We start from the raw sequence: 23,976 nt of genomic DNA on the forward strand, positions 1-23,976 counted from the left end.
TGGAGTGGGTAGCCATTCCCTTCTCCAGGGGATTTTTCCAACCCAGGGATGGAACCGGGTCTCCTGCATTACAGGCGGATACTTTTCCAGCTAAGCTACCAGGGAAGCCCAACCACAGCAGGTTCCAAATGACATTCCTTCCTTTCCCTGCAGGTGCCTGAGATCATCAGTTCCATCCCAGGCTGGGAAGATCGCCCGCCAGGAGGAGCTCCGCTGCCCTTCGGAGTTCGATGACACATTCGCCAAGAAGTTCGAGGTGCTGTTCTGCGGCCGCGTGGCCGTGGCGCACAGGAAGGCTCCACCCGCCCTGATCGATGAGTGCATCGAAGGCTTCAGTCACGTGAGCGGTGGCTTCTCCTCGGATCAGTTCCGGTCTGCACTGCAGCCACCGGGGGATGGGGAGCGGGGCCCGCGGCCGATGCGCAAGTCCTTCTCGCAGCCCGGGCTGCGCTCCTTGGCCTTCCGAAAGGAGTTTCAGGATGCAGGCCTGCGGAGTAGTAGTTTCTTCAGCTCTTTTGAGGAGAGCGACATCGAGAACCACCTGATTAGTGGACACAATATTGTGCAGCCGACAGATATTGAGGAAAATCGAACTATGCTCTTCACGGTAAAATATTATCAAGCCTCCTGCACATCCCCAATCTGGCCTTTGTGTTCAAAAGAAAATCTGCTTAGTCGAACAAAGATTATCTGTGAATTGCTTTTGGATTTATGTGTGAATCCGTATATTTTTATTCTGAATAATTCTTTTGTCAGGATAGAATCCTTATTTAATCCCTATTAGCCTTGGGAATCATCAGGGGGTAACAAACAGAATCTATCTTACATCCTGTATGATTTTTATCTGCCTCCCACGTGGTGGTGAAGACATCTTTTCAATGTGGATCAATTAATGTGTGTAAAAGAGGCTCCAGAAGGTTTTTTTTTTTTTTTTTTTAACTTATTTCAAGTAATATATTTCAGCAAAATTTTTTGGAAAATACCCCTTCTTTATTATTTTTATTAATTTGTAAAACTACTTACACTTTGTTACCTGGGTAATTGGGGATAATATGATATTTGAAATTGATACCCAAACTACAGTATTAGTTTAGCCAGTTGCTTACTCTTTTCTAGAAATAATTTGATAAACTGACAGTGAGCCAAATGCCAGAAAAGGCATGGGCAGGAGGCTGTCCCTGGCTGTTGAGGCTCCTGGGTTCCAGGCTGATCCCAGCTGTTCTGGAAAGGTTGCTGTCCTGGGAGTCCTCTGGGTCTGAGCTGATGGGACTCAGCTGGCTCCCTAGTGAGCTGGCCTCTGCAATATGGGAAACAGATTGTTCTCAGCCTCCTCTGTCTCTTCTTTGGCCTAAGGCTGACTGAGAGTTTAGGGAGAGAGCAAGGTAACATTTCTGTGCCTAACTCAGGGCCAAGTGATGAGGAAGCTGGCTGTGTAGATATACAGGTTTGAAATCAAGATGGAGTGTCAGAGGGCCGATTTCTTCCTCTTTTCATGGTTGACCTAATATACTGAAAAGAGTGCTACGTTGGCAGTCAGACTGGTGTTGTAATGTGTGATCTGTATTTTAAAAAAAAAAAAAAAACCACCAAAACCTCTTGGTATCATTGGGAAAGCTGCTTAGTGCATTTATTTTCAAGTACTTATTGTGTAAATGCTCTCCACAGGGTCACTTGCAACATGCTAGAAATACAACAATGAACAGGACAGGCATGATCTCTGCCCACGTGAAATTTAGATTCCAGTGAGAGACTGACAACTGATTGTATGAGTAATTGTCTCACTAAAATTGTGATAAATGCTGCAAAGGATGCTGTGAGGGCTTCTGGGGAATCAGGGCTTTCTGAAGGCAGTGATAGTCACTGAGCAGAAGTGTCATTGTGGCCAGCTAGAGGAGCATCCTGGGTTCAGGGAGCAGCAGGGGAGGGAGGGAAGCTGCACAGTTAACTATGGTTATTGCGACACAGTCCTCTGCTCTAACGGAGATCTGTTAGGCTGACCCTCGTCTGTAAGACAATGTTAGTTTGTGCTCGCACTGTTAGCTTTTTTAGGAAGTCAGGTAAGCAGGAGTGAGTACCTAACACAGTATGTACTCAACAATTGGTAGATTTTAAACAATAATTTAAGAAGACTTTTCTGATCATTAGAAAGTGTCCTGGAAATTTTAAAAGAGAAGCTCCTCTATCCTTGGAGATTCACTTATGCAGAAACCTCTCTCTCTTACAAAGGGGAGCTGTGGGAACCTGAGGCTTCGTGACTAACTTTGAGATATTTGGTCCTCTCACCTCAAGACTGCTGCCTGATGAAGGTGAACACACTGATGATTGTCTCCTACCCGAAGCCTGTAGAATAGAGTGTGACCTGGAAGTGGTCTTCTACATGATATGGTCCCTGCTCAGTAGGAGCTTGAGCCATTGATTCTTTATTTCCCTAGGTCATGAAATGAGAAAGTGTGTGTAATAAATCTGAATTCAGTGTTCATGCAAAGCTAGTTTCTTTCTTTCTTTGTCTTTTAAGATTGGTCAATCTGAAGTTTACCTCATCAGTCCTGACACCAAAAAAATAGCGTTGCAGAAAAATTTTAAGGAGATATCCTTTTGCTCTCAGGTAAATGGACGTGGGTTATCAGCTCAACTGCAGTTGCATTTTTTTAATGAATTATTTTACTGTCTGTCATTCAACCGAAGTAGCTAAGGTTACAAGATGTATGCTTTCTAAGTGCTGGGTTTGTGATCTTGCATTTCCTTTTGTATATTAAGGCAAAATATAATTTTGAAATTAAAATTTTTGCTTTTAGTGACCATAACTTAACTGGAGAAAGAAGGTCTCCTTTTCCTTTTTTCCCAGTCATTGGTAGTAATGGTCCACAGTCATGGTTTCCAGGTGTATGTGTGTCTGTATGCATATTTATATATACATTCATACACACTAATGTATTTTTTAAAATACTTATTTTTACTTTCTAAGAATTCATGACTTTTGGGATACCAAGATCATTATTTCTTCTTCCTTAAAATATAATGAATAATGACTACCTTTGAGGATTTTTCCTTAGAGTACAGTGTCTACTTGAGTTCTTTCCTGAAAATCTCCTGGGTGTGTTTCATAGAGAGATTTGGAGAATCTGTCAGTTATAATGAGCTATGACAACTTTTTACTCAGAATCTTCCTAGCAAAAATGTGTTACTATTTGGGTAGTTTTAAAAAGTCTGAAATCATTTTCTCATTTTCATTTTCTCAAAATTAGTATGATATAATGAAACTCTCATTGTTGATTTATAATGTGATCTATGTAATGATTCAATAGGGAATTTTCCCCCCAAAGGTGAAAATGACGTTCATGCATAAGATCGACTAGAGAACCATTTACAAAGAAAATGTTTTTTCCAAATCATATTCTCCTTTGGAGTAACCTCTTGCATATGCTTAACTTGCTGTTGGAGAACATTGATGGCAGTGCCAGGATGTGTCAGTGATTGCTCGTTTATTGGGAAATATTTGACCTGAAAGTGAGATTCTCCATAGACATTTTATCTTGATTTGCTTGTATTTCTCTTGAAATGGTAATATTAAATATTTGCTTTTTCATATGGTAATTTTGTTAATTCCTAAAGGATGTTTACAAGTTTACATGATCACCTGCCCTTCAAGCTGTCAACACTCTGCATGCTGGTGCTTTTAGGAGGTGCTATCTTATCTGTATTAAGGTGGTTCTTAGCTGATACTTTCAAAACAAGTGTACATATTAATATTTATTAAAAAGAGCTCTTAGGAAACTGGTACAGCTTTGGCCTTAATATCTTATGTTTGAAAGTACCTCTGTTCGTTGTGTGTATAACTTTTGACTCATTCCTCCTACCAGTTTACTTCAGGATTTACTTGTTTGTTATTTTAGGAGTACAAATATTTTAAATCCTTTCCTTTAATTTTTGTGTCTACGTGTGTTTGCTTGTGTATGTGTACAGTTGTGTTTCTTTGTTAATCTCTCATTTACTTTTTCCTTAATACTCAAGAAAAGTTCTCATTTTTCTGTGTCAGCTTTTCTCCACTTCCTCTCACTACTAAAATGAGGATAAAAGCTCTGGTTTTCAGATCCTGCTTGTAGGAATAGTCAGAGGAGTAACATTTTAGTAGAACTTCATATTTGAAAGATGTTTTTAGATATTTAAAACATCTGGAAAACAGTAATTTCACAGTGTCCTTTAAAACCGTGCTGTGTGAGTCTTCAGCTGCGCGTGTGGCAGTGGTGCCTCCTCTGGGTACAGCTTACCATTCTTGCTCTTTCCCTGCCTTCCACAGGGTATTAGACATGTGGACCACTTTGGGTTCATCTGCCGTGAGTCTTCCGGAGGTGGAGGCTTTCATTTCGTCTGTTATGTGTTTCAATGCACAAATGAAGCTCTGGTAAGTGAGAAGGGGCTCTTCTTACCTTGAAATCTCGTCTACAGGGGATGTCAGCCTCACTGATTTCTTTACATAGCAAAACTATGTGGCTTCACTGACAAATTACTTGGTTTTCATTATACTTTTGTGACTATTTAATAACCAGTTAATATACACTTGAGACTTACTTGGGTGCACATTTTCAATGTTCATCATGCTTAAAGGCCTGCTCACTTTCACCCTCTGCTTTAGCATCTTTCAAAAGTCATTTTGGACTTTTGATCAGAAGAGTTGGTTTTCGTTCAGTATTTAATTTGCATCTAGTTTTTACCTTCCCTCCTTGAAAAGCCTTGAGCATTTGTAGTGTTTCTAGACTATGTATAATCCTAGTGGTTCTTAATGATTATTATCCATTAACCTGTGACTAACAGTCCAGAAGAATCTTAAGTACTGGGTCTTTCCACAGAGTCCTGAAATCTCTGCCAGATCATTTTAAATGGACTTTCTGCTCTCTGTCGTCTCTGATCAGGTGGATGAGATCATGATGACCTTGAAGCAGGCCTTCACGGTGGCTGCTGTGCAGCAGACAGCCAAGGCGCCAGCCCAGCTGTGTGAGGGCTGCCCCCTGCAGGGCCTGCACAAGCTCTGCGAGCGGATCGAGGGTGAGCCGGGGCGGGGTGGGGTGGGCAGGAGTTCAGGGTCCTGGGCAAATTCGTTGGAAGGTTCTGTCCCACGGAGGCCAATGTTAGTTACAGGGGTCATGGATGGATGTCCTCTGTATATCAGGTGCTACCATCTCCCCTCGAGGGGCCCGGAGGAGGGTGGAGGAGTTAGAGGAACAGAGGGCACAAGACGAGTTGCGCTGTTAATCATGGTGGGGTGAGTGTCCAGTTGGCTGCCAAAGAGGGATCTAGTAAGATGAGAGGTAAGAATTACCACTGAGTGAGCCGATTGCATGGCTTCCCTGGTGGCTCACTGCAGCTCTCCTGCAATGCAGGAAACCCAGGTTTGATCCCTGGGTAGGAAAGATCCCCTGGAGAAGGAAATGGAAACCTGCTCTAGTATTCTTGCCTGGGAAATCCCATGGACAGAGGAGCCTGGTGAGCTGCATTCTGTGGGGTTGCAGAGTTGGACACGCAAAGAGTCCGTTACAAGGTCAATGATAGCTTCTTCCAGAGCAGTTTTAATGGTGAGGAATGGCCAGAGGGCAGGTTGCAGTTGAGGAGCCAGTGAGAAAGAGCACAGGAAGTATTGCTCCAAGTTTTTCTAGGAATTTGGCTTGGGGAGAAACTGCAATAAATGTTATGATTTCCATGCTTAAGATATGCCTGGCACTGTACTGTTTTCTTTAACATGTATTATCATCCATTTAATCCTCACCACTTTGTGGAAGGAAAAGGGATTACTGCACATTTGAGGGATAAGCAAACCGACTTTCTGGGGCTTGGGGATGATAACCATCCTGATGGATGTGAAGTGGTATCTGATTTCCCTTTTTAAAGACAGATTGACATGATCTTAAGGTCTTCAAGGTTCACTTGCTGACATTCCAGTGCTGTTTAAAATGGATCAAAATGATTAACATTTTCAATCATGTTTTCCTAGTTGTTCCTCTTTGCTGACATGATACAAAATATATCTGGGAACAAGGAAAGTTGTGCTTTAACAAGAGATCCCATCTGAGGGCATCACTAGTTCTTTCCTTAGTGGTTGTGAGATAAGGTAAACGATGACGGCAGTGTCCCCTATGAGCTTGTTAAGAAGCCTGCAGTGACTTCGGCCTTGAAGATAAAGCAGATTCTGACCTGCAGGAGCTGGAAGGGTTCCAGAGTTCCACTTGACAAATCTTTCTTTGGTCTGGCTTAGCTTTCAGAGAGCTATACCTGAAAAGTTTAATTATGGTAGGGATTTTGCTGCTGTAGTTTCAGAGTGATTATTTAATTCATCTTTTTACTGGATAAGATCCAAGCAAAGCAGAAAGCTATGCTAATGTAAAAACATCCATTAACTAGCACAATTAGAAGACTGGGGAGGGTACGTTTTGCCTACGTGATGGGAAGCACTTCTAAAGCATCGATGGCACATTATTACAGCCGTCCTTAGTAAGGGAGATGCTGATTATTTTATGGATAGTTAGTTTCAGGTTCTTACATTTTGCTAGATTGCATCCCTACCCAGGGATCCAACCCAGTTCTCCCGCATTGCAGGCAGATTCTTTACCATCTGAGCTACCAGGGAATCCCCAAGGAGAATGAAATCGTTTATTAAAGCTCATTGTATGTACCCATAACAGTGGTTCTAATAGGAAGTTATGATCTGGCCAAGAACATCATAAACAGTGGAGAGGAACAATGAATGACATGGCCACAAAAAGAAAGACTTAAAGACTGTTTTCTTAATCAACTGATGTAGTTAATACGCTCTGGAATCCATAAAGTAGAATAAATAGACTGTACTTGTGGGTGCCATTGGACACTTAAAACACATAAGAGGGGCAGCTGTACAGATTCTGTGTTTGGACTCTCTACAACTGCTAGTATTTATATATCATTTTGCTTATTTTAAAGTTTAGAGGAACATTTTGGGAATTCTGGCATAAATTACACTTTCACTAAAAAGAAAAAGTTGAACTGAGGTTTCCTTTTGCTCTCCAAGTAAATTTGCCTTCGGCAAAGCAAAACTATTCATCAGTGCTCCCTTTAATAAGAGCCTTTTCTGGCGGCCAGCATGAAGGCAGACTGACTTGCTGCCCTTCTCTCCTGTAAAACCTTTGGCATCACGTGGGGAATGCTGCCTTCTTGCTGCAGAAACCCCCAGGAGCGGCTGAAAGTGTTGAGAAGCCCCACGGAGGGTGCACAGTGGAGAGTAGGCATGGAGGCTGGAGGATCAGCTTTGATTTGAGATGGGGAAGAAAGGACTTAATGAATTGAGAGCTCCTGATAGACCTGTCTACGGATCTCTGCATACCTGCTGAATATAAAGAGTGGACTGTATTGTATGATTTCACCTGAGATTGTTAGAAGTATGTATAATAAGCCTAACTCTTCTTGAGGTTTTTCTCCGTATGTGAATGTTTCATCAAACGGTACAAATGTGTCCGCGAGAGGATGCTTGGACGGTATCATTGACATCCAGATGCAGGGAGGATTTTTATTTAATGACTTCTGAGTGCTAATTTTGCTCATAACTGTAAACAGTGTTTCGATTCAGCCTGTAAGGAGTTAGTGCAGTGAAGGCATCGCTGTTTCCCTGGCTGGTGTGACCTGACAGCTTGCCAGAGGAGTAGCTGAATAAACTGTGCTCTGACAAATCGAGCTGTCCTTTCTGCACCTTTAATCACTTCTCTCTTTTAAATTGAAGAATAGTTGACTTCCAATATTATTAGTGTCTGTGTGCAACGTGGTGATTCAGTATTTTTGTATCTTCTGTACCACACAGTGTCATCATAACATGATTGACTGCATTCCCTTTGCCATACATCACATCCCTGTGACTTATTTATATTATAACGGGTAGTTTAATCCGCTGGTACATCTTAGTCCCCTTCACTTATTTTGCCCTTCCCTTCTGCCCTACGGCCACTAGCTTGTTCTTTGTGAGTCTATTTGTGTCTTGTTATATTTGTGTTTTAGATTCCACATATAAGTGAAAATCTGCCGTACTTGTCTTTTTCTGCCTGACTTATTTCACTGAGCAGTTCACTTTGGTATTGAAGTCACCGGGGTCAGGTGACTTGACTGTGTGTGGATTAAGGGAGGCAGTGGAGTGTTCTGGAGTGGTCTCTGGAGGCAGATCAACGCGGGTCAGATTCTCACTCTGTCCCTTACGTAGCTGATGACACTGGACAAAGTATTTGACTTGATTGTGCCTCAGTTTCTTCACCTATGGACCTTGGGATTACTGTATATAGTGCCCACTTTCAGGATTATGTTGAGGGTTAGATGAGATTGTGCAGTGTTCCCGTAAAGTGGCACAGCAGTCATTAAAAAAAATACTGGCTTTTATTTTTATGGTGGCCGTTTAGGGTTTTCTTGGCCAAAAAAAAGGTGGTGGGGGAGTACCTCTGGAAGGACTTCTAGAAGCTGCAGTGGTTTGAGCTGGGGCAGTGGCCTCGCCACTGCTTGCTGAGAAGGGTGGGGCCCCTGCCTTCTGTGGCAGGGAGAGCAGGGAGTGCTGGCTCTGGGACAGACAGGCTTGGCTGCTAATTGGCCTCCTGACCTGTCAGTTGCCTGGCTTCTCTGGACCTCGGCAAACTCATCTGTAAAACAGAAGCCTGATTTCCAAGTCCCTGTTCTTGATTTCCGAGATGCGCATCTGGCCATCCTCATTATGAGGATAAATCTGGCCTAGAGCCTGGCCCAGCGGCTCACCCTCAGGAGGAAATGGGCTGGCGAGTGGATAGGGACAGTGAAGTGAAAGTGAAGTCGCTCAGTCGTATCTGACTCTTTGCAACCCCATAGGCTGTAGCCCACCAAGTTCCCTGCTTGAGGAGAGGAGTGGGTTGCCATTTCCTTCTCCAGGGGAGATTGTCTAGTTTACATATAAACACTCATGACGTTTTATCATTTTCTGAGGACAGTGTTCCAGTTGTGTGCGATATTTTAACATGGAGTAGTGGTAGAAAGAAAAATGATTTGGAGCCACACGAGGCTGAGGTAGAGTCCAGTGTGTTGGACTTCGGGAGTCTTGTGAGCTCTCTGGGTCTCAGTTTTGTTAAACTGTAAAATGGGGCTAACCAAGCCCTCTTCGTCAGGTGGTTCTAGTATAAAATGAAATGATACACACCTGACATTTAAGTGGGCGTCTAGCACATGAGGGCTCAATCAAAAACTGTTACTTGTTGTCAGTGTCCTCATCACTGACATTGTTATTGATTAGAATTTCCATAAGACCTCCGATGCCTAGAGAGGCCTAGAGAGGGAGGGAAGGCATGTAAGAGAGGGAGTGGGAATGGAAGGTGTTAACTCTACCTCCTGACTGTTACGGAGTGTGTTCTCAGGTCTCTCTTTTTTCTTAATAGGAATGAATTCTTCCAAAACCAAACTAGAACTCCAGAAGCACCTGACAACATTAACTAATCAGGAGCAAGCAACTATTTTTGAGGAGGTTCAGGTACAGTACTGGTTTTTAATTTCCAGAAAGGGGGTGGGGCGGAAAAAGGCATCTTCTCTGTGGAATGTTATCATAAAAAATAGCAAAGCAGACCTGTTGGAGCCCTGAGGAAGTGGGCCTGAGTTCCTCTTGGTTTGAGCTTTAACAGTCTCAGGACAAGGGCAAGGTCAGTATTGCAGACTCCTGTGAGAACTTGGCTTTCGTGTGAAAACTACTAACCCAGGGGAGTGCTCTCTTAAGGAATGAGAGGAAGGAAATTATAAAGTAGAATGAGCCTCAGCCTGGGATACAGAGGACCCTGGACTTTGGTCCCTGAGCACTGCTTTCCCCAGAGACTTATGCCAGCTCCGTTCCACTCAGGATTTCAGACCTCAGTGTGGGAATCTTAAGGATATAACATTTTGTACATGAACTTGAACATAAGTTTCCCTCCTCGCTCTTTTTTTTTTCAGTTTTGAAAATACATTTAAATGTTGCCTACACTATATAGTATATCAAATCTAAACATAAAAGCAAAATATAGGACAAAACCCAAGCTCATTGGTTTCCTGCTTTAACCCTGGAAACTCGCTCTCATCCTTGCATTTAGATGCATGTATCTCAGGGAGACCACGCTCTGTGTGCTGGTCTGCCTGTAGTCCGTTCATTATGAATCTTTGATGAGCTCATCAAAAATGTCATGTCTGCTTTTGCAAAGGGACGTTTTCTGTGGTTTCCTGGCACTTTTTCTCGGGAGGCGATCACAGCAGAACAAAGCATAATTGTCTTGTGAGGAGAGTGGCGGGGGCTTTGCACATAGAGGGGTCTTCAAACAAAGCAAGAAGGCCATTAAGTCTAGGTTGTCAGTTTTCTCTTCCTCCTCACTGGGGAAAAGGCTACAGACAGGACCCATGATCTGTTTTCTGTTAAGAGTGAGAAATTAAAGAATTGTCTTTTTCTTTTTAATCACATGTTCTCAGTTCTCCTTTCCTTGGTCTTCTGCAGTAAAATTAGAAAGAGTTTGAATTTTATAAATAGCTTAGAATGTTATTTTCACAATTATCAGTTGTTCTTAAATTTTCTTGTGTTCTTCTGAATCGAGGCACTACTTAATTTTCTTAAAGGATCTTTAGAGTTCTAAGTACACAGTACTCTCAGACAGACTTAATGTGATTGGTACTTAGAATTCTTAAATAGATGGACAATTTGCTTCTGATTGATAATGCATTTGTGATGGGAGCTGGGGCCTTTTTGCTGGCTTACTTTGTTGTAGTGCCATCAAGTCTCTTTAGCAAGCATAGAGGATTCATTCCTTCCCTGATGTGACTTTGCTTTCTTTTTCATTTAGACAGCACTATGTAACTTTCCCCCAAACAGTGTGGTGAATCAGGGAAGGTAACACCCCAGCTATTGTTCTGCAGCAGTGACAGGTTCCTGATAGATGTGGTTCTGAGGTTCTCTTTGATGCATGTGAGTTAGAGACACTCCAATATATTATAACAAAGAGACTTTAGAGAAAATCAGGGACAGAAGTTTGCTTCAAAAAATTCATTCAGTTAATATACTGGGATCCCTATGTGTTGTTGTAGCAGGTTCTGTAATTTTTGATTAAAGACCAAAAAGAAGTCATATTGTTCATTGGCTTTGCATAACCAGCTTGTAGTTTGTCCTTCACCCTTGTAGGTGTAGCTCTTCTTTGAATAATACACACTTCACATGGATCTCGTCTTCTGATGGCTTATTGATAGTCTTGTTATTTGCTCAATGACTGTTTTTGTTTTATATAAAATATTATATAAACCAAGTCACTAGTTTCTTTTTAGGTAGTAGTGCCTGCTAATGCATTTGAAAATCATGCATTTTGAATGGATCATAAAGAAAAAGTGGCTTTGCAGTGTCATGAGACCTCTTATAAATAGAATGGTTAATATTTTTCCTTTCAGTTTTTTCTGGAGAAAAGTTGTTTCTGAGGAATTCTCCAAGGGCAAGTCTTTATAAAACAAATGTAATTACTATTGAAATAATTGTACTTAAAGCATACACTGGGCTTCCCCGGTGGCTCAGATGGTAAAGAATCTGCCTGCAGTGTGGGAGACCTGGATTCAATCCCTGGATTGAGAAGATCCCGTGGAGGAAGTCATGGCAACCCACTCCAGTGTTCTTGCTTGGAGAATCTCTATGGGCGGGGAGGAGCCTGGTGGGCTATAGTCCACAGGGTCGCAAAGAGTTGGACACGACTGAGCAACTAAGCACAAAGCTTACATATTCATTGTTTTTGTAAGTAAATGTTTCATGGGGAAATAAAAGTGCAACCCAAGTGGAACCATAAAGGAAAATAAATTAATTACTATGCAAATGATGCTGAGGTTTATCACTGCTGCCAACAAGCTGGCTTTGACTCTGAGCTCTGAGAGGAGGCCTTGGTGCCAGATGGGCATGTGGATGTGCTAACCCTTCTCTAAGAGAACTCATGACACTGCAGAGCCACTTTTTTTTAATTTATGACCTTTTTGAAATGTACAGTTTCCAAACACGTCTAAGTGGACATGTGAGAAGCCTCCCTCCTGGCAGGATCTGGCTCTGTCCTTGTGCTGGCCGGCTGTGCTGAGTCCACGTCGGTTGTCCTGGGGAGAAGTTGCTTTCAAGCTGAATAGGGCTAGTAAAGAAAATGCCTCAGATGTCAAATTCTCTTCATCTGATTGAGTGTATTTCAAGGAATGACTTAATACTCAACTGAGTAGGTAAACCAAATAGATGTATACTCAATAAATGCTGATAATGAATTAAATAACATGACATGACTTTACAAGTTAAAGATTAATAGCTAGAGGAGCTTTTTTCCCCCTCTTGAACAGAATATATAGGGACTTAGGTGGATTTTTCCACAGTTTTAAAATTATTTGTATAAGATTTCATTATAATTTTTTAAAAAGATGTCGTTGTCCAACTAAGCATTTTAAGTAGACTCCTCAGAAGACCATAGACCTTCTCAGCATGCTGGTATTCGTAGACAGTGTTGGAAACTGACTCTCATATTGCTTTTATAACTGGTTTATAGCCCCACGTCTCATAGAAAGGAGGTTAAAAACATATAACAAAATTGGCTTTGTTACTTTTAACAGGCAATTGTTTTGTATTGTTCTTTCTTAAAAAATTAACTAATGATAGAAAAGCATACAAATCAGTGGTGTGTCAGTCAATGAAATAAATTTTCTTTGAGGTATAGTTGATGTATAATAGTACTTGAGTTTCAGGTGTACAATGTAGTGATTCACAGTTTTTAAAGGTTTATAGATATTACATACATAATGCATATATATATAAGTAATATATATTATATATAATTATATGTTGTATATAATTATACCTCAGTTTTTAAAGGTTTATAGTTATTACATACAATATATAATCATATATGCTATATAATTATATATTATACATAATATATAGTATATCAGTTTTAAAGGTTTATAGTTATTATATATAGTAAATATATTTAACAACTTTATTATAAAATTTTGACTGTATTTCAGTGAATTTTTATAAGATGAATACACCTTGCAGCAACACACAGGTTAGGAAATAGAGCATTTCCAGCCTCAGAGCCCCACCTTGGTCCTGCCCCAGGTAACCGGCATCCTGATTCTTGACCTGACCATAGGTTAACTTTGAATAAGCAAGTTAATTTTGACTGCAAAGCGATATTATCCAACTTGATTCCCCATTAGTTTCCTTAGACCTGTCTCTTGGACTCATGAATGTTTATGAGATTAAGTCACCTACAGGACATAATGATTTTCCCCTTTGGAGAATGGTGAAGTTCCCTGGGAGGCATTCAAGGGACTTCACTCAATGGAAGGGTAGCCCGTAGTCACGTTTCAGTTATTGCAAGGAAGCGTTTATTTCTTGACCTCGTGTGACACCACAGACACGATCTTCTCAGCCTTAGTGTCTTTCCCCCCATGGTGTTTAATGAGCTCCATGGTGCGATGTCTCGCTGGCCTGTGTCTCGCATAGGCCAGCAGCTGTGGGAGTACACTGTGCTCGATTTAGTCTCATTTTCTGTCCATTCCAGTAGTTTCTTTCATGTGTATATTGAGGAAAAGAGAATGTACTAATAATGCTCCTCTCTTACTGCTGCATTCTTGGGCTATTTTGATATTGAAAATAATCAATTGTGAAGAATTTTCTCCAAGGAAAATACAGATTTTCTTGTGAGAGTGCCCAAAAGTTTCACTGAAGATTAGGAAAAGAAAGAATGGGTCAGCTCTCGAGTACCTGCTCAGAGGCTTCGTAATTCCCGTCTGCTTCTCTTTCTTGCAGTTTTTTTTTTTTAAATAGACTTATTTTTTAGAGTAGTTTTACAGAAAAAGTGGGTGGAAATACAGAGAGTTCCCATAAAGCTTCTCATGCCCCTTCCCCCTCCTCAAGCCAGTTTTTCCTATTAATGACTTGTCTTAGAGTGGTACCTTTATGACAATTGAGCCAGTATTGACATGGTAACTGAAGTCTGTAGTTTACTTCAGGGTTAATTCTTCTGATCATTTACTACCATTTCCTTGAGTGGCAGGAACACTTATTTAAGATGATCTTTGCATTTAAGGGAGGGAATGTTAGAAGGTGTGGGTTAGGTGTTACCTCTGCTCTCTTTCTAGCCTATGACACAGGGTAAACTTGTTCCTTAGCTGGGCTGCTCAGAACAGCCTTGATTCAGCCTCAGATGCTTGTGTAGTTGATCTGCTTATTATACACCCAGACTTGGTTTTAAAGGGCAAGCTAGAGGGTTGGGGTAGGGAGAGAGAAGAAGCAGGGCAGTGGAAAACTGTCATTATATATATATAAAAGTTTATAAACTGCAGGCTTTGTGTATCTCCGGAGTAATTCAGTTTTGTATGCTTCATATTCAGGGAAAATAATTGAATACATTAAATTAGATGGTCTTCTAAATACGAACTCTGGTATTTCAAGTCCAAAGAGTCTGGGAGCTGGAGGAGACCTTGGAGTGTATTGCATGCATAATCTTCATTTGAACAGACAGAGAGGCTGAGCTTAAATGAGTTTCCTTTGATCCCTTTTCCGGGCAGCACCTTGAACCTACATGACCTGATTTCTAGGTCAGTGTGTTTTGCCACTACCTTGCCCGAAAAATAAAAGGAGTGCAAAGAATTTTTAAAATACGAGAAAAAAAAAGTTGAGTCTGTGCCATGAAATTTTGTGTGCAAGTGTATGCCTTTTGGGGCTCCCAGAAAATGCTTCCTGATGAACATGTTTGATATGTGAAAGGAGCCATGACCCTGCATCAGTTGCTATTTTCCTTTCTACTTCCCTAAGCGTAAGAGTTTATAAACGTGCAGGCATCATGGCTCTTGTCCTTTTCTGATGTTTTTAAGAGTATTTATTAAATATTTTAACTATGCCTCTATCTGATGTGAAATGTTTGTTTTAGGTATAAGGACATCAGAGGTCAGAAGCCAAATCTGGCCCACTGGCTTCATTGTTTCTTTTTAAAAATTATCTTCACTTTTAGGATCATTGGTGCCCCCTAGTGAGATGATTGGGTAAAAGCACTGGTCGATGGTGGAAGCTAGCATTTTCAAATGAATGGTTTAGCAGTCTTGGTGACAATTAAAAATTAATGTAAAATATTCTCTTTTTTTTAACCTTAAGAAATTGAGACCAAGAAATGAGCAACGAGAGAATGAATTGATTATTTCTTTCCTGAGATGTTTATATGAAGAGAAGCAGAAAGTTCACATCCATATTGGGGAGATAAAACAGGTATGGCATTTTTTCTCTTTGTCTGATTTCACCAGGACACTCTGTAGAACAGAGTCTTGGGGATTTTCTGAAGCTTTGAAACCTCTTTTCCTCCCTACAATTTATTTTCACTTGTTACACATGTAGGGAAAATTTGGAAATGTGTAGATAGTGCTTGGAAAAGGTGAGGCGAGTTTCTGTCTGTGTCATCGTGGTGGCGGCAGAGTGGTCTTCTGACACGGGACTAGAGTAGGGCATCGAGTGAATGCTGCAACCTGAATGAGCTCCTTGAGCTGCAAGGAGCCAGGCCTATCATCTCACCTTTCTCCCTGATAAAATGAGGGTGACATTGTACAGCTTCTTTCACAATTACATACAGTGCCTGGAAATTGTTTCTACTAAAAATGCAGTGTGGATGTAAGATAGCACTACTGATAAATCGCATACAGTATTAGCCTGGTTTATATGCTGTTCAGATACAGAGCTTCTGTTTTACTTAGCATACTGGGGGTGTGGAGTTGGAAAAAAAAAAGGATATTTTTTATATTCATCCTTGTTGTTGCATAAATCAGTAGTATGTTCCTTTTTATTCCATTGCATCAGCAGCGCAGTTTGTTTCTCCATTCTCCTTTTGATGGACGCCAAAGTTAACTTTAGGTGCTGGTTATTGTGAACAAGGCTGCTGGTGGATACTCTGTGACACCCCTGGATGGTGGGTTCTGAGCTGAGAACTTCATCCTAGCTTCAGAATTTAAACCTTGGCTCCAAATGTTCTTGCTTAGAGTTCACCCCTCAGTCTTGGCATGGGCAGTATGGGGACTGCAGTACAAGTCACTCTGGAGCCCCAAAGAAGAAGCTTATCCAAAAACCAGCATCAGCTTCAAAGGAGAAACTTCTAGATGCTTAGTTTAAAATAAACAAGGACTGTGTTATTTTCTAAATGTGAACTATTTTCCAAAGATTGTATTTTCAGATTACATTTGAATTATGGTGATAGACATAGAAAAGAACCTTTTTAGACCGTAGAGGAGACTAGAAGAAGCATTGAATTAAGTATACAGAGATTTTTATGGCTTGGTTTATAAAAAGAAAACCACAATGTAGTTTTTCTTCTGTCTCTGAAGGATCTTCTACATGCTGCCAGTCTTTTAGCCAGTATTTTCTTTATGTACCAAAATTATTCAAACTGCTTCTCCTTTGTGAAAACTTTGGTTGAAAGCAAGTCTTTAACTTCTTAGGAGTAAACTGGTGTTGAGTCAAATGCAAGCCCCTGTGGGTTCTTTGTGAGTAATTCTCTTAGCTCTAGAGACTGACTTGAGCCTGGATGGGTTCTAATTCTTGGTAAATGATTGCACAGGACCAAACTGTGACTAATAACACACTCACCCAGGATATATAATTTTTTGAGTGAATGCCAGAGCCTGTGCTCGTTATTGTTCTTGTCAACACCTGCAAAATGTTAACTTAGCCAAAGCTAGGGGTGGTATGAAGGCTTTTAAGGTATTAATCTGCACACTTTTCTGTATGCTTGAAATATATAACAACAAAGGATAGTTGGTGTTTAGAGTAATAGAGGATGCGGTTGTGTGTTTTTCTAACAAAATCATCATCTAGCAGGAAGCATTCAGGTAAGAATCCATAGAAGAAACAGTTTAATCTAGAGAATTTTATTTATTTATTTTGTTTGTTTGTTTGGTAAGCATAGCTCTAATAAGTAAGACTAAATTTGATTTTGTGATTGACAGACTTTTATGTTGTCATTTCATGTTATGGTCAGTTAAGGGAGAGACTGGGTTGCAGAGGACAGTGAATGATGAGATGATGGAAACCATAGGAGAGAGGAAAAAGAACCCTGTTGGGGGGGATGAAGAGATTATTGTAGGCAGGATGGATTCTTCAGTTGATTAGATTTTTTTTGTCTCACTCTCTGAATCACCCCCGAAAGTAAGCTGTTACTTTAATCTGAAAAGCTAATCATAGTCCCCTTTGTACTGGAAGCTGTGCCCATTGTTTTACATGCTTTACCTGTTTTAATCTCATAACAAAGTCCTATGATTAGATCTTGAGGTTGGTTTCAATTTACAGAAGAGGAAATTGTGGCTCAGAGAAAGGAACTTGCACAATCCCGTAGCTAGTGAATGACATGTCTCTGATCCATCTGCAGAGCCTGAGCTCTAAACTCTTTGTGAACTGATTGGTTTCTAAGTGCTTTTCCCTGTTTTGTTTGGAGTGGGTAGTGCAACTCTTTGAGGCAAAGTTATTTCCCAGACTTGCAGTCATGTCACCAAGGAGCAGATGAAGTCACAGAAAGAATATGACCTAGGATCAAAAAGATGCATCCTAGAAATTTTTCAGTCCTTTAAAAAGGAAGGAAAGGAGGAGGGAAGGAAGACCTAAGTGGCTTAACTTTCAATTGTTTCACTTTTTAGACGTCACAGATTGCAGCAGAGAGTATTGGAAGCGAATTACCATCAAGTGCCACTCGATTTAGGCTAGATATGCTGAAAAACAAAGCGAAGAGGTCTTTAACAGAATCTTTAGAAAGTATTTTGTCTCGGGTAAGTGACATAATTCCTCCTAATTTCAGTTAAATCCCTTTTTGAGAGAGCATGAAATTTAGTTCTTTGCTTTCATTCCATCAGTGTTCATCATAGAGTATAGAAGTGTAAAGCCTTGTTCGTGTCTTCTCAGTGTTAGAAAAATGTTATCTACCCTTAAAATTCAGTTTATAACTTAGAGTTAAAAAATTCTCTGCTCTTTTGTATTATATTCAATTGGAATTTTTGGCTCCCAGAGGAATGTTATTTGTTGGCCAGTCCCTGTAAAGAGCATGGGTTAGATACACTGAGGTGTGGGTTCCGGTCTCCCTATCGTCACTAGGTACAGTTTAAAAACTGTCTATGTTAGCTGCTGTTGTTATGTGTCTGGAACTGTTTATAGCAGGATCTGCAAACCATGGCCCTTGGGGATCAAATGCCATTCACCTCCTGGTTGTTTTTGTGTGTGTGGGGTGGGGGGGGATCTTAGTTCCCCAACAGAGAAGGCAGTGGCACCCCACTCCAGTTCTCTTCCCTTGTCCATGGAAAATCCCATGGACAGAGGAGCCTGGAAGGCTACATACAGTCCATGGGGTTGCGAAGAGTCGGACACAACCAAGAGACTTCACTTTCACTTTTCACTTTCATGCATTGGAGAAGGAAATAGCAACCCACTCCAGTGTTCTTGCCTGGAGAATCCCAAGGACGGGGAAGCCTGGTGGGCTGCTGTCTGTGGGGTCGCACAGAGTCGGACACAACTGAAGTGACTTAGCAGCAGCAGCAGCAGCAGTTCCCCAACCAGGAATCGAACCTGAGCCCCACTACATTGTAAGGGCAGAGTCTTAACCACTGGACCGCTATAAAGTCTCCTACTTCCTGCTTTTGTAAATAAAGTTTTATTGCAACACAGCTACCTATTGTCTCAGGATACTTTTCTGCAGAGTTGAGTCATTGCCATGGATACCACATGGTCCATAAAGCCTAAGAGGTTACTAATCTGGCACTTTACAGAAAAAATTTGTGACTGGGAACTCTACAGGAAGAAACATATGGAAGAACATATATACCAATCTGGGAGTTCTTTAACAAATGTCTCAAAAGTTTCACACCTTTCTGGAACTTTCAGTATCTTCTTATGGTTCTCTTTTATTTCACAAAGCACTCCAATTGAAACTTTTTTTGTTAAATTTTATTTTGTGCGAAGATGTTTCTGAGAATTATACAGCATCCTTACAGATCATTAAAAGCGGTTCATTTACAAAACTGGAGTTGGAGTGGGCCTGCCTTTGAGAGCTCCCAAACGGAGAGATTGTGGTTTGCGTGTCCTAGGCTGGCAGTTCACCATGCTGTGTGACTCAGAGGAGAGTTGTTGAGTGTGCACACTCAGCGCTTGCTTTTCTTCTAGATGCACTGTCTCCTCTCCTGCCCATCATTCCTGTCAAATGACTAATCTTCAGGGTGCTTTGGAATGTTTAGGTTGGTTTAAAAAAACAAAAAACAAAAAAAGAAATGTTGATTGTCTTAATGCACATATATGCTCAGCAGCATTTCTCAGATGTACTTTTCCTGAGCTTATTAAATAGACTAGATTGCTTCTAGCAAATGTCTTTGCAAAAGCCTCAGGAGTCATAACTTGATGGCTTTTGTTTCCATAGGGTAATAAAGCCAGAGGCCTCCAGGAACACTCAGCCAGTTTGGATCTGGACAGCTCCGTGTCTAGCATGTTCAGTAACACCAGCAAAGTAAGCACGTTTCTTCTTATATGACACCCTGAAGAAACCAACAAATGGGTCTTGCTCGTCTCCTCTACACAGGGCCTATCAGAAGGAACCAGAGAAGCCTCACAGCTGCCATCATGAAACTTTTGGTGCTTCCAGACTTCATGATGCAGGTGGAAGGCTGGTCGTGCAGATCTACTCTGACACACAAGTTGTGCTTAGTGAAGCAGAAGGCTCTGCCATAGCAAAGAGCTAAACGCACAATTTCAGGCCACTGAGATCTAGTTAATCACAAGGCAATCAGTGGATTTCTTTCTTTAGTAGATTTTCCAATGAAATCTGAATGAAATACATTAAAAATAATTTAAATTGGGAAAACCTCAAACATGAGCTTATGAATTTTGAGAAGTATGCAGCTTAAATTCTTGTGTCCTTTAGCTGACTCTGTGATTATCATTAAGCATCACGATTTTTGTAAATAAGCCTCACCCTTCCATGTCTGCCACCAAGCACAGCTTTGTGATGATAAGCAAGCCAACCGTTCTTTTTGGTAACAAACCTGTGTCTATGATGTCGCTGTTTTCATTTTTTGCCTTTTAAACACACAAACAGTGCACTGGGACAACCCAGAGGGATGGTATGGGGAGGGAGGAGGGAGGAGGGTTCAGGATGGGGAACACATGTATACCTGTGGGGGATTCATATTGATATTTGGCAAAACTAATACAATTATGTAAAGTTTAAAAATAAAATAAAATTAAACACACACACACACACACACACACACACACACAAACATACTTAATCCTGGTTAGCTCACCTTTTTAACCACCAGCAAAGTGGATTTCGGGTTTTATGCTGGGGAGGGCAGAGTGCCCTGGAATGGGAAGAGGAGGAGTTGTTGTGGAGGCCAGCCCCTTACCACAGGAATCAAAGTTGCCTTGAGCTCCCCTTTGGGCATGTGGCTTTCCAAGTTTTTAGACCATAACAACATTGTGAAATGGTTCACAAACACACGTACATACATGCTCACACATAAAATTAAAATTTTACAAAACAATATTTACTGTAAACAGTGTATGATACATACTGGTATTTTCTGTTGTTTTAAAAAGTTTATGGCAAACTGCTAAATTGGTATCACTATGTTCTTTGAACATCCATTGACCTTTCAGGTGTCATATGAAGCTAAAGGGTAACTCTTTCACATAATTTGGAGGGATGTTAATGAGAATTGAGATGAATAGGTTTTCATGGTGGATTGTCTTAGACACATTTTTAAACCTTTAAAGAATCTTTGTAACTGTAGAGTCCTAAAGAATGAAAAATTTACATTACAGTTAGAGTGATTAACATTTCATAAGGTATTGGGAGTTAAGCTTTTTAAATCTAATTTCTGTTACATTAAGTGCTTTTAACCTCTCTCCTTAATAAACATAAATTTAATTAAAAAAATTAAAATCCTTAATGCCTCTTATTTAAGAGGCATTCAGTTACAGGTCAGATGAACAGATGGAATTTAGATTCTCCAGTCCACCATTCGATGCATTCGCTCTTTTCATGTTGACTTATTCATCCCTTCTAGCAATTTCAGTAGGGACAAGCTGGTATACTTCTTATTTTGTACTTTTTGATTTGAGAAAAATATATCCCCGCTTCCCCCTCACCATTACCCCCTTGGCCACATCCTGGGCATGCAATGCTAAGTGTGAGTGGTGATAGTTCATTCCTTTGAAAAAGTATGCGTCCTGACAGCCTATGATATTAAAATATTGTTGTGAGTCCTAACAAATGTTTGAGGACTCACTCAGGAAATTCACTGAGTGCCTAATAAAATAATAACTTATATTTACATAACATTTTACAGTGGACAAGTACTTTTGGTTGTATTATCTTGCTTAATCCTGAAACCCAGTGAGATAAATTTTCACTGTACCCTTTCACAGATGAGGAAATTGAAGTGCAGGAAAAAGTTAAGTGATTTTCCCTGAATCATGTCAATAAGTGCCTAGAGAGAGATTTTCCATATCTAAGAATAATGTGGGATGTAATTTTAAACACTCAAGATTACCCAGTTAAATCCAAACATTAGCTCAAATTCAGAGAGTTTTAAACATGTATGAACACCCTTGGCCCAGATAAAGAAGTTGATTTGTTTAAACAGTGCAGACAGGTTACACAGCACTCACTAGACCTGTTATAGGCAGTAGGGAAGAGCTTTGTTTTCTGCAAAGAGAACTGTTTTGGCTTTGCTTAGGGCAATTACTTGTTGTAATTTATGTTCTTCACACTTGCGCTTGGGCAGTTTCCTGTTTGTCCTGCACACTAGGAGGAGGCACTTAATGGGCCTTTATTGCCTTTTTTGGTGGCCTCTGGATGGCATTATGACCAGAAGATGTGCTTACGTATTGAAATGTTTTCCTGCCACTGGAATCAGAGATTTGTAAATGCCACCAGTGCCCTGTGATACGTCTGATCTGCTGTCTGTCTGCTACCAGGAGCCGTCTGGCTGTGAAAAGGAGGCCTTGCCCATCTCCGAGAGCTGCTTCAGGCTCCTCGGCTCCTCGGACGACCTGTCCAGTGACTCAGAGAGCCAACCCACAGAAGAGCCAGCCCTGCTCTCGCCCAAGCAGGGCTTCCGAAGGCGCGCCAACACCCTGAGTCATGTTCCCGTGGAATGCCAGGAGCCTCCACAGCTGGTGCGAGGGTCTCCAGGGGTCTCGCAAAGGAAACTTGTGAGGTATCACTCAGTGAGCACAGAGACGCCTCATGAACGAAAGTAAGATTTGTTGAAAATGTAGATTTGTTGTATGAATAGCTGGGGCATATGTTACTGCCAGGTATGTGCATCCCAGGCATGTCTGTTGAGCGAAAAAGAAACCTGAGTCCGGTTTCACTCTTGGCTTAAAAAGAGTAACGTGTCTCTCTCACCTTCCTCTCTTGGGAGAGATGTAGTTGTAAGAGATACCCATGACTTGTCCAAGTGCAGGGACTGTGAGGAAGCAGATAAGATGAGCAGAAATGGCCCTTGAGATGCATAGCGGTCTGAGAGGCAGCCGTGACTGGGAACTCTGCCACTAGCCTAGAGGAGAGCAGCGAGCAGGTGGGCAGGAGAGTACTCGTTTGAAGGTGGGGGCCTGGGCCACAGTGATGTGGGGACTCTGTCCCTGACTGGCAGAGTTATTTGACTTCACTGCAGGACATGATTGGAATAGATGGTCTCGAAAATCACCTCCAATGTGAGAATTCTGGATTCTTGCAGTAACACTTACTGATTTTAATAAATTGCCGTAGTGAGCAGTTGGAATGTCCTGCTTCTAGAGCTGGGTCAGCAGTACAGCAGCAGAAGTTCCACTTCCTTCAGGGGTCCCGTGGCAGTTAATTTGACCTCACGTGTCAGAGACATGATGGACACGGGTGTCTGTAAAAATCACTTCAAAAATCCGAAGCTTCTCACCTTGTAAATATGAAACAGGCCGCACCTGTGTACAGCCGCTGCCTCCCTCTGACCAGTGACAACAGAAACCAGGACATGTCATGTCCACACGGGGTGGGGAGGCACTCTGATACGTTGCTGGTGAAGGACGACATGTGCTAGCAGTCTCGGATGAGGCTGTGGAATCTTTCAGCTTTGTTTTCATAATCTTTCAGCTTTTATTTTCATAACTATTGAAAATAGTTATGTGGTTTTTTGGACTTTGGCTGGATACCTGTGATCCCAAAGCATGACCTGCTTCAGAAGCTAATACTCAATTCTGTGATGTTCTAGAGATGAATGTGCCATGTGATCAGTTGTATTTAACTCTTTGCAACCCCATAGACTGTAGCCCGCCAGGCTTCTCTGTCCATGGAATTTTCCAGGCAAGAATACTGGAGGGGGTTGCCATTTTCTCCTCCAGGGGATCTTCCCAATGCAGGGATCGAACCTGCATCTCCTCTGTCTCCTGCACTGCAGGCGATTCTTTACCCATGGAGTCACGACAAGCATAGTTTGAGGCTTTATGGGTTCTCATCATGTTTCTTAAAACCCTGCGCACACGCTTCTTTTGTTCTGCCTCTCCACTGCACTCCCATCCCTCTTTTTCTGGCATTTCAGCGATGATGGAAACCTTCCTGTCTGGAGGTTCTTAGTCCTCTTGCTAAAGCCTGCTGTTTCACACAAGCCGGAGGTGGCAGGAAATTAGAATTCCTGACCGTCCGTTTCCCTTCTCCCCGAAGAACGCAGCTTCCTGTAGGGTTGTGTTTGGTGTGGATGGTGAGAGGACGTGGGACTGTCCTCCCCGTCTCCCTGCAGCATGTCTCTTCTGCTCTGCGTGACCCTTCATGACCTCTCTGCTCACTTATGCACAGGAAATGAGACTTTGACGTTCAAGGCAGCTTATTATTCATTTTGAAGAGAGATGTATTTCTAAAACTCTGGATTTTGTTTTGCTTTCCTTTGCTTTTAATTAATTTTTTTTCCCTGTCAGATCCTAAGAAGGGAGTGGAGGAA

At 41.4% G+C, this 23,976-nt stretch overlaps 1 protein-coding gene across 1 annotated transcript in view; it reads left to right on the forward strand.

Annotated features, from left to right (window-relative positions):
* The window catches only part of TBC1D1 (TBC1 domain family member 1), a 225,209-nt gene that overhangs the window by 112,967 nt on the left and 88,266 nt on the right, over nucleotides 1–23,976 (forward strand). Inside the window, 10 exon segments of the mRNA XM_070372259.1 lie at nucleotides 154–176; nucleotides 178–607; nucleotides 2,516–2,605; nucleotides 4,298–4,402; nucleotides 4,911–5,043; nucleotides 9,402–9,493; nucleotides 15,140–15,250; nucleotides 17,659–17,787; nucleotides 19,422–19,508; nucleotides 21,983–22,263. Of these exon segments, the coding sequence (XP_070228360.1) occupies nucleotides 154–176; nucleotides 178–607; nucleotides 2,516–2,605; nucleotides 4,298–4,402; nucleotides 4,911–5,043; nucleotides 9,402–9,493; nucleotides 15,140–15,250; nucleotides 17,659–17,787; nucleotides 19,422–19,508; nucleotides 21,983–22,263 (1,481 nt within the window).

The sequence above is a fragment of the Bos mutus genome, chromosome 6 (genome assembly GCF_027580195.1).
Source record: "Bos mutus isolate GX-2022 chromosome 6, NWIPB_WYAK_1.1, whole genome shotgun sequence".
Taxonomy (NCBI): Eukaryota; Metazoa; Chordata; class Mammalia; order Artiodactyla; family Bovidae; genus Bos; species Bos mutus.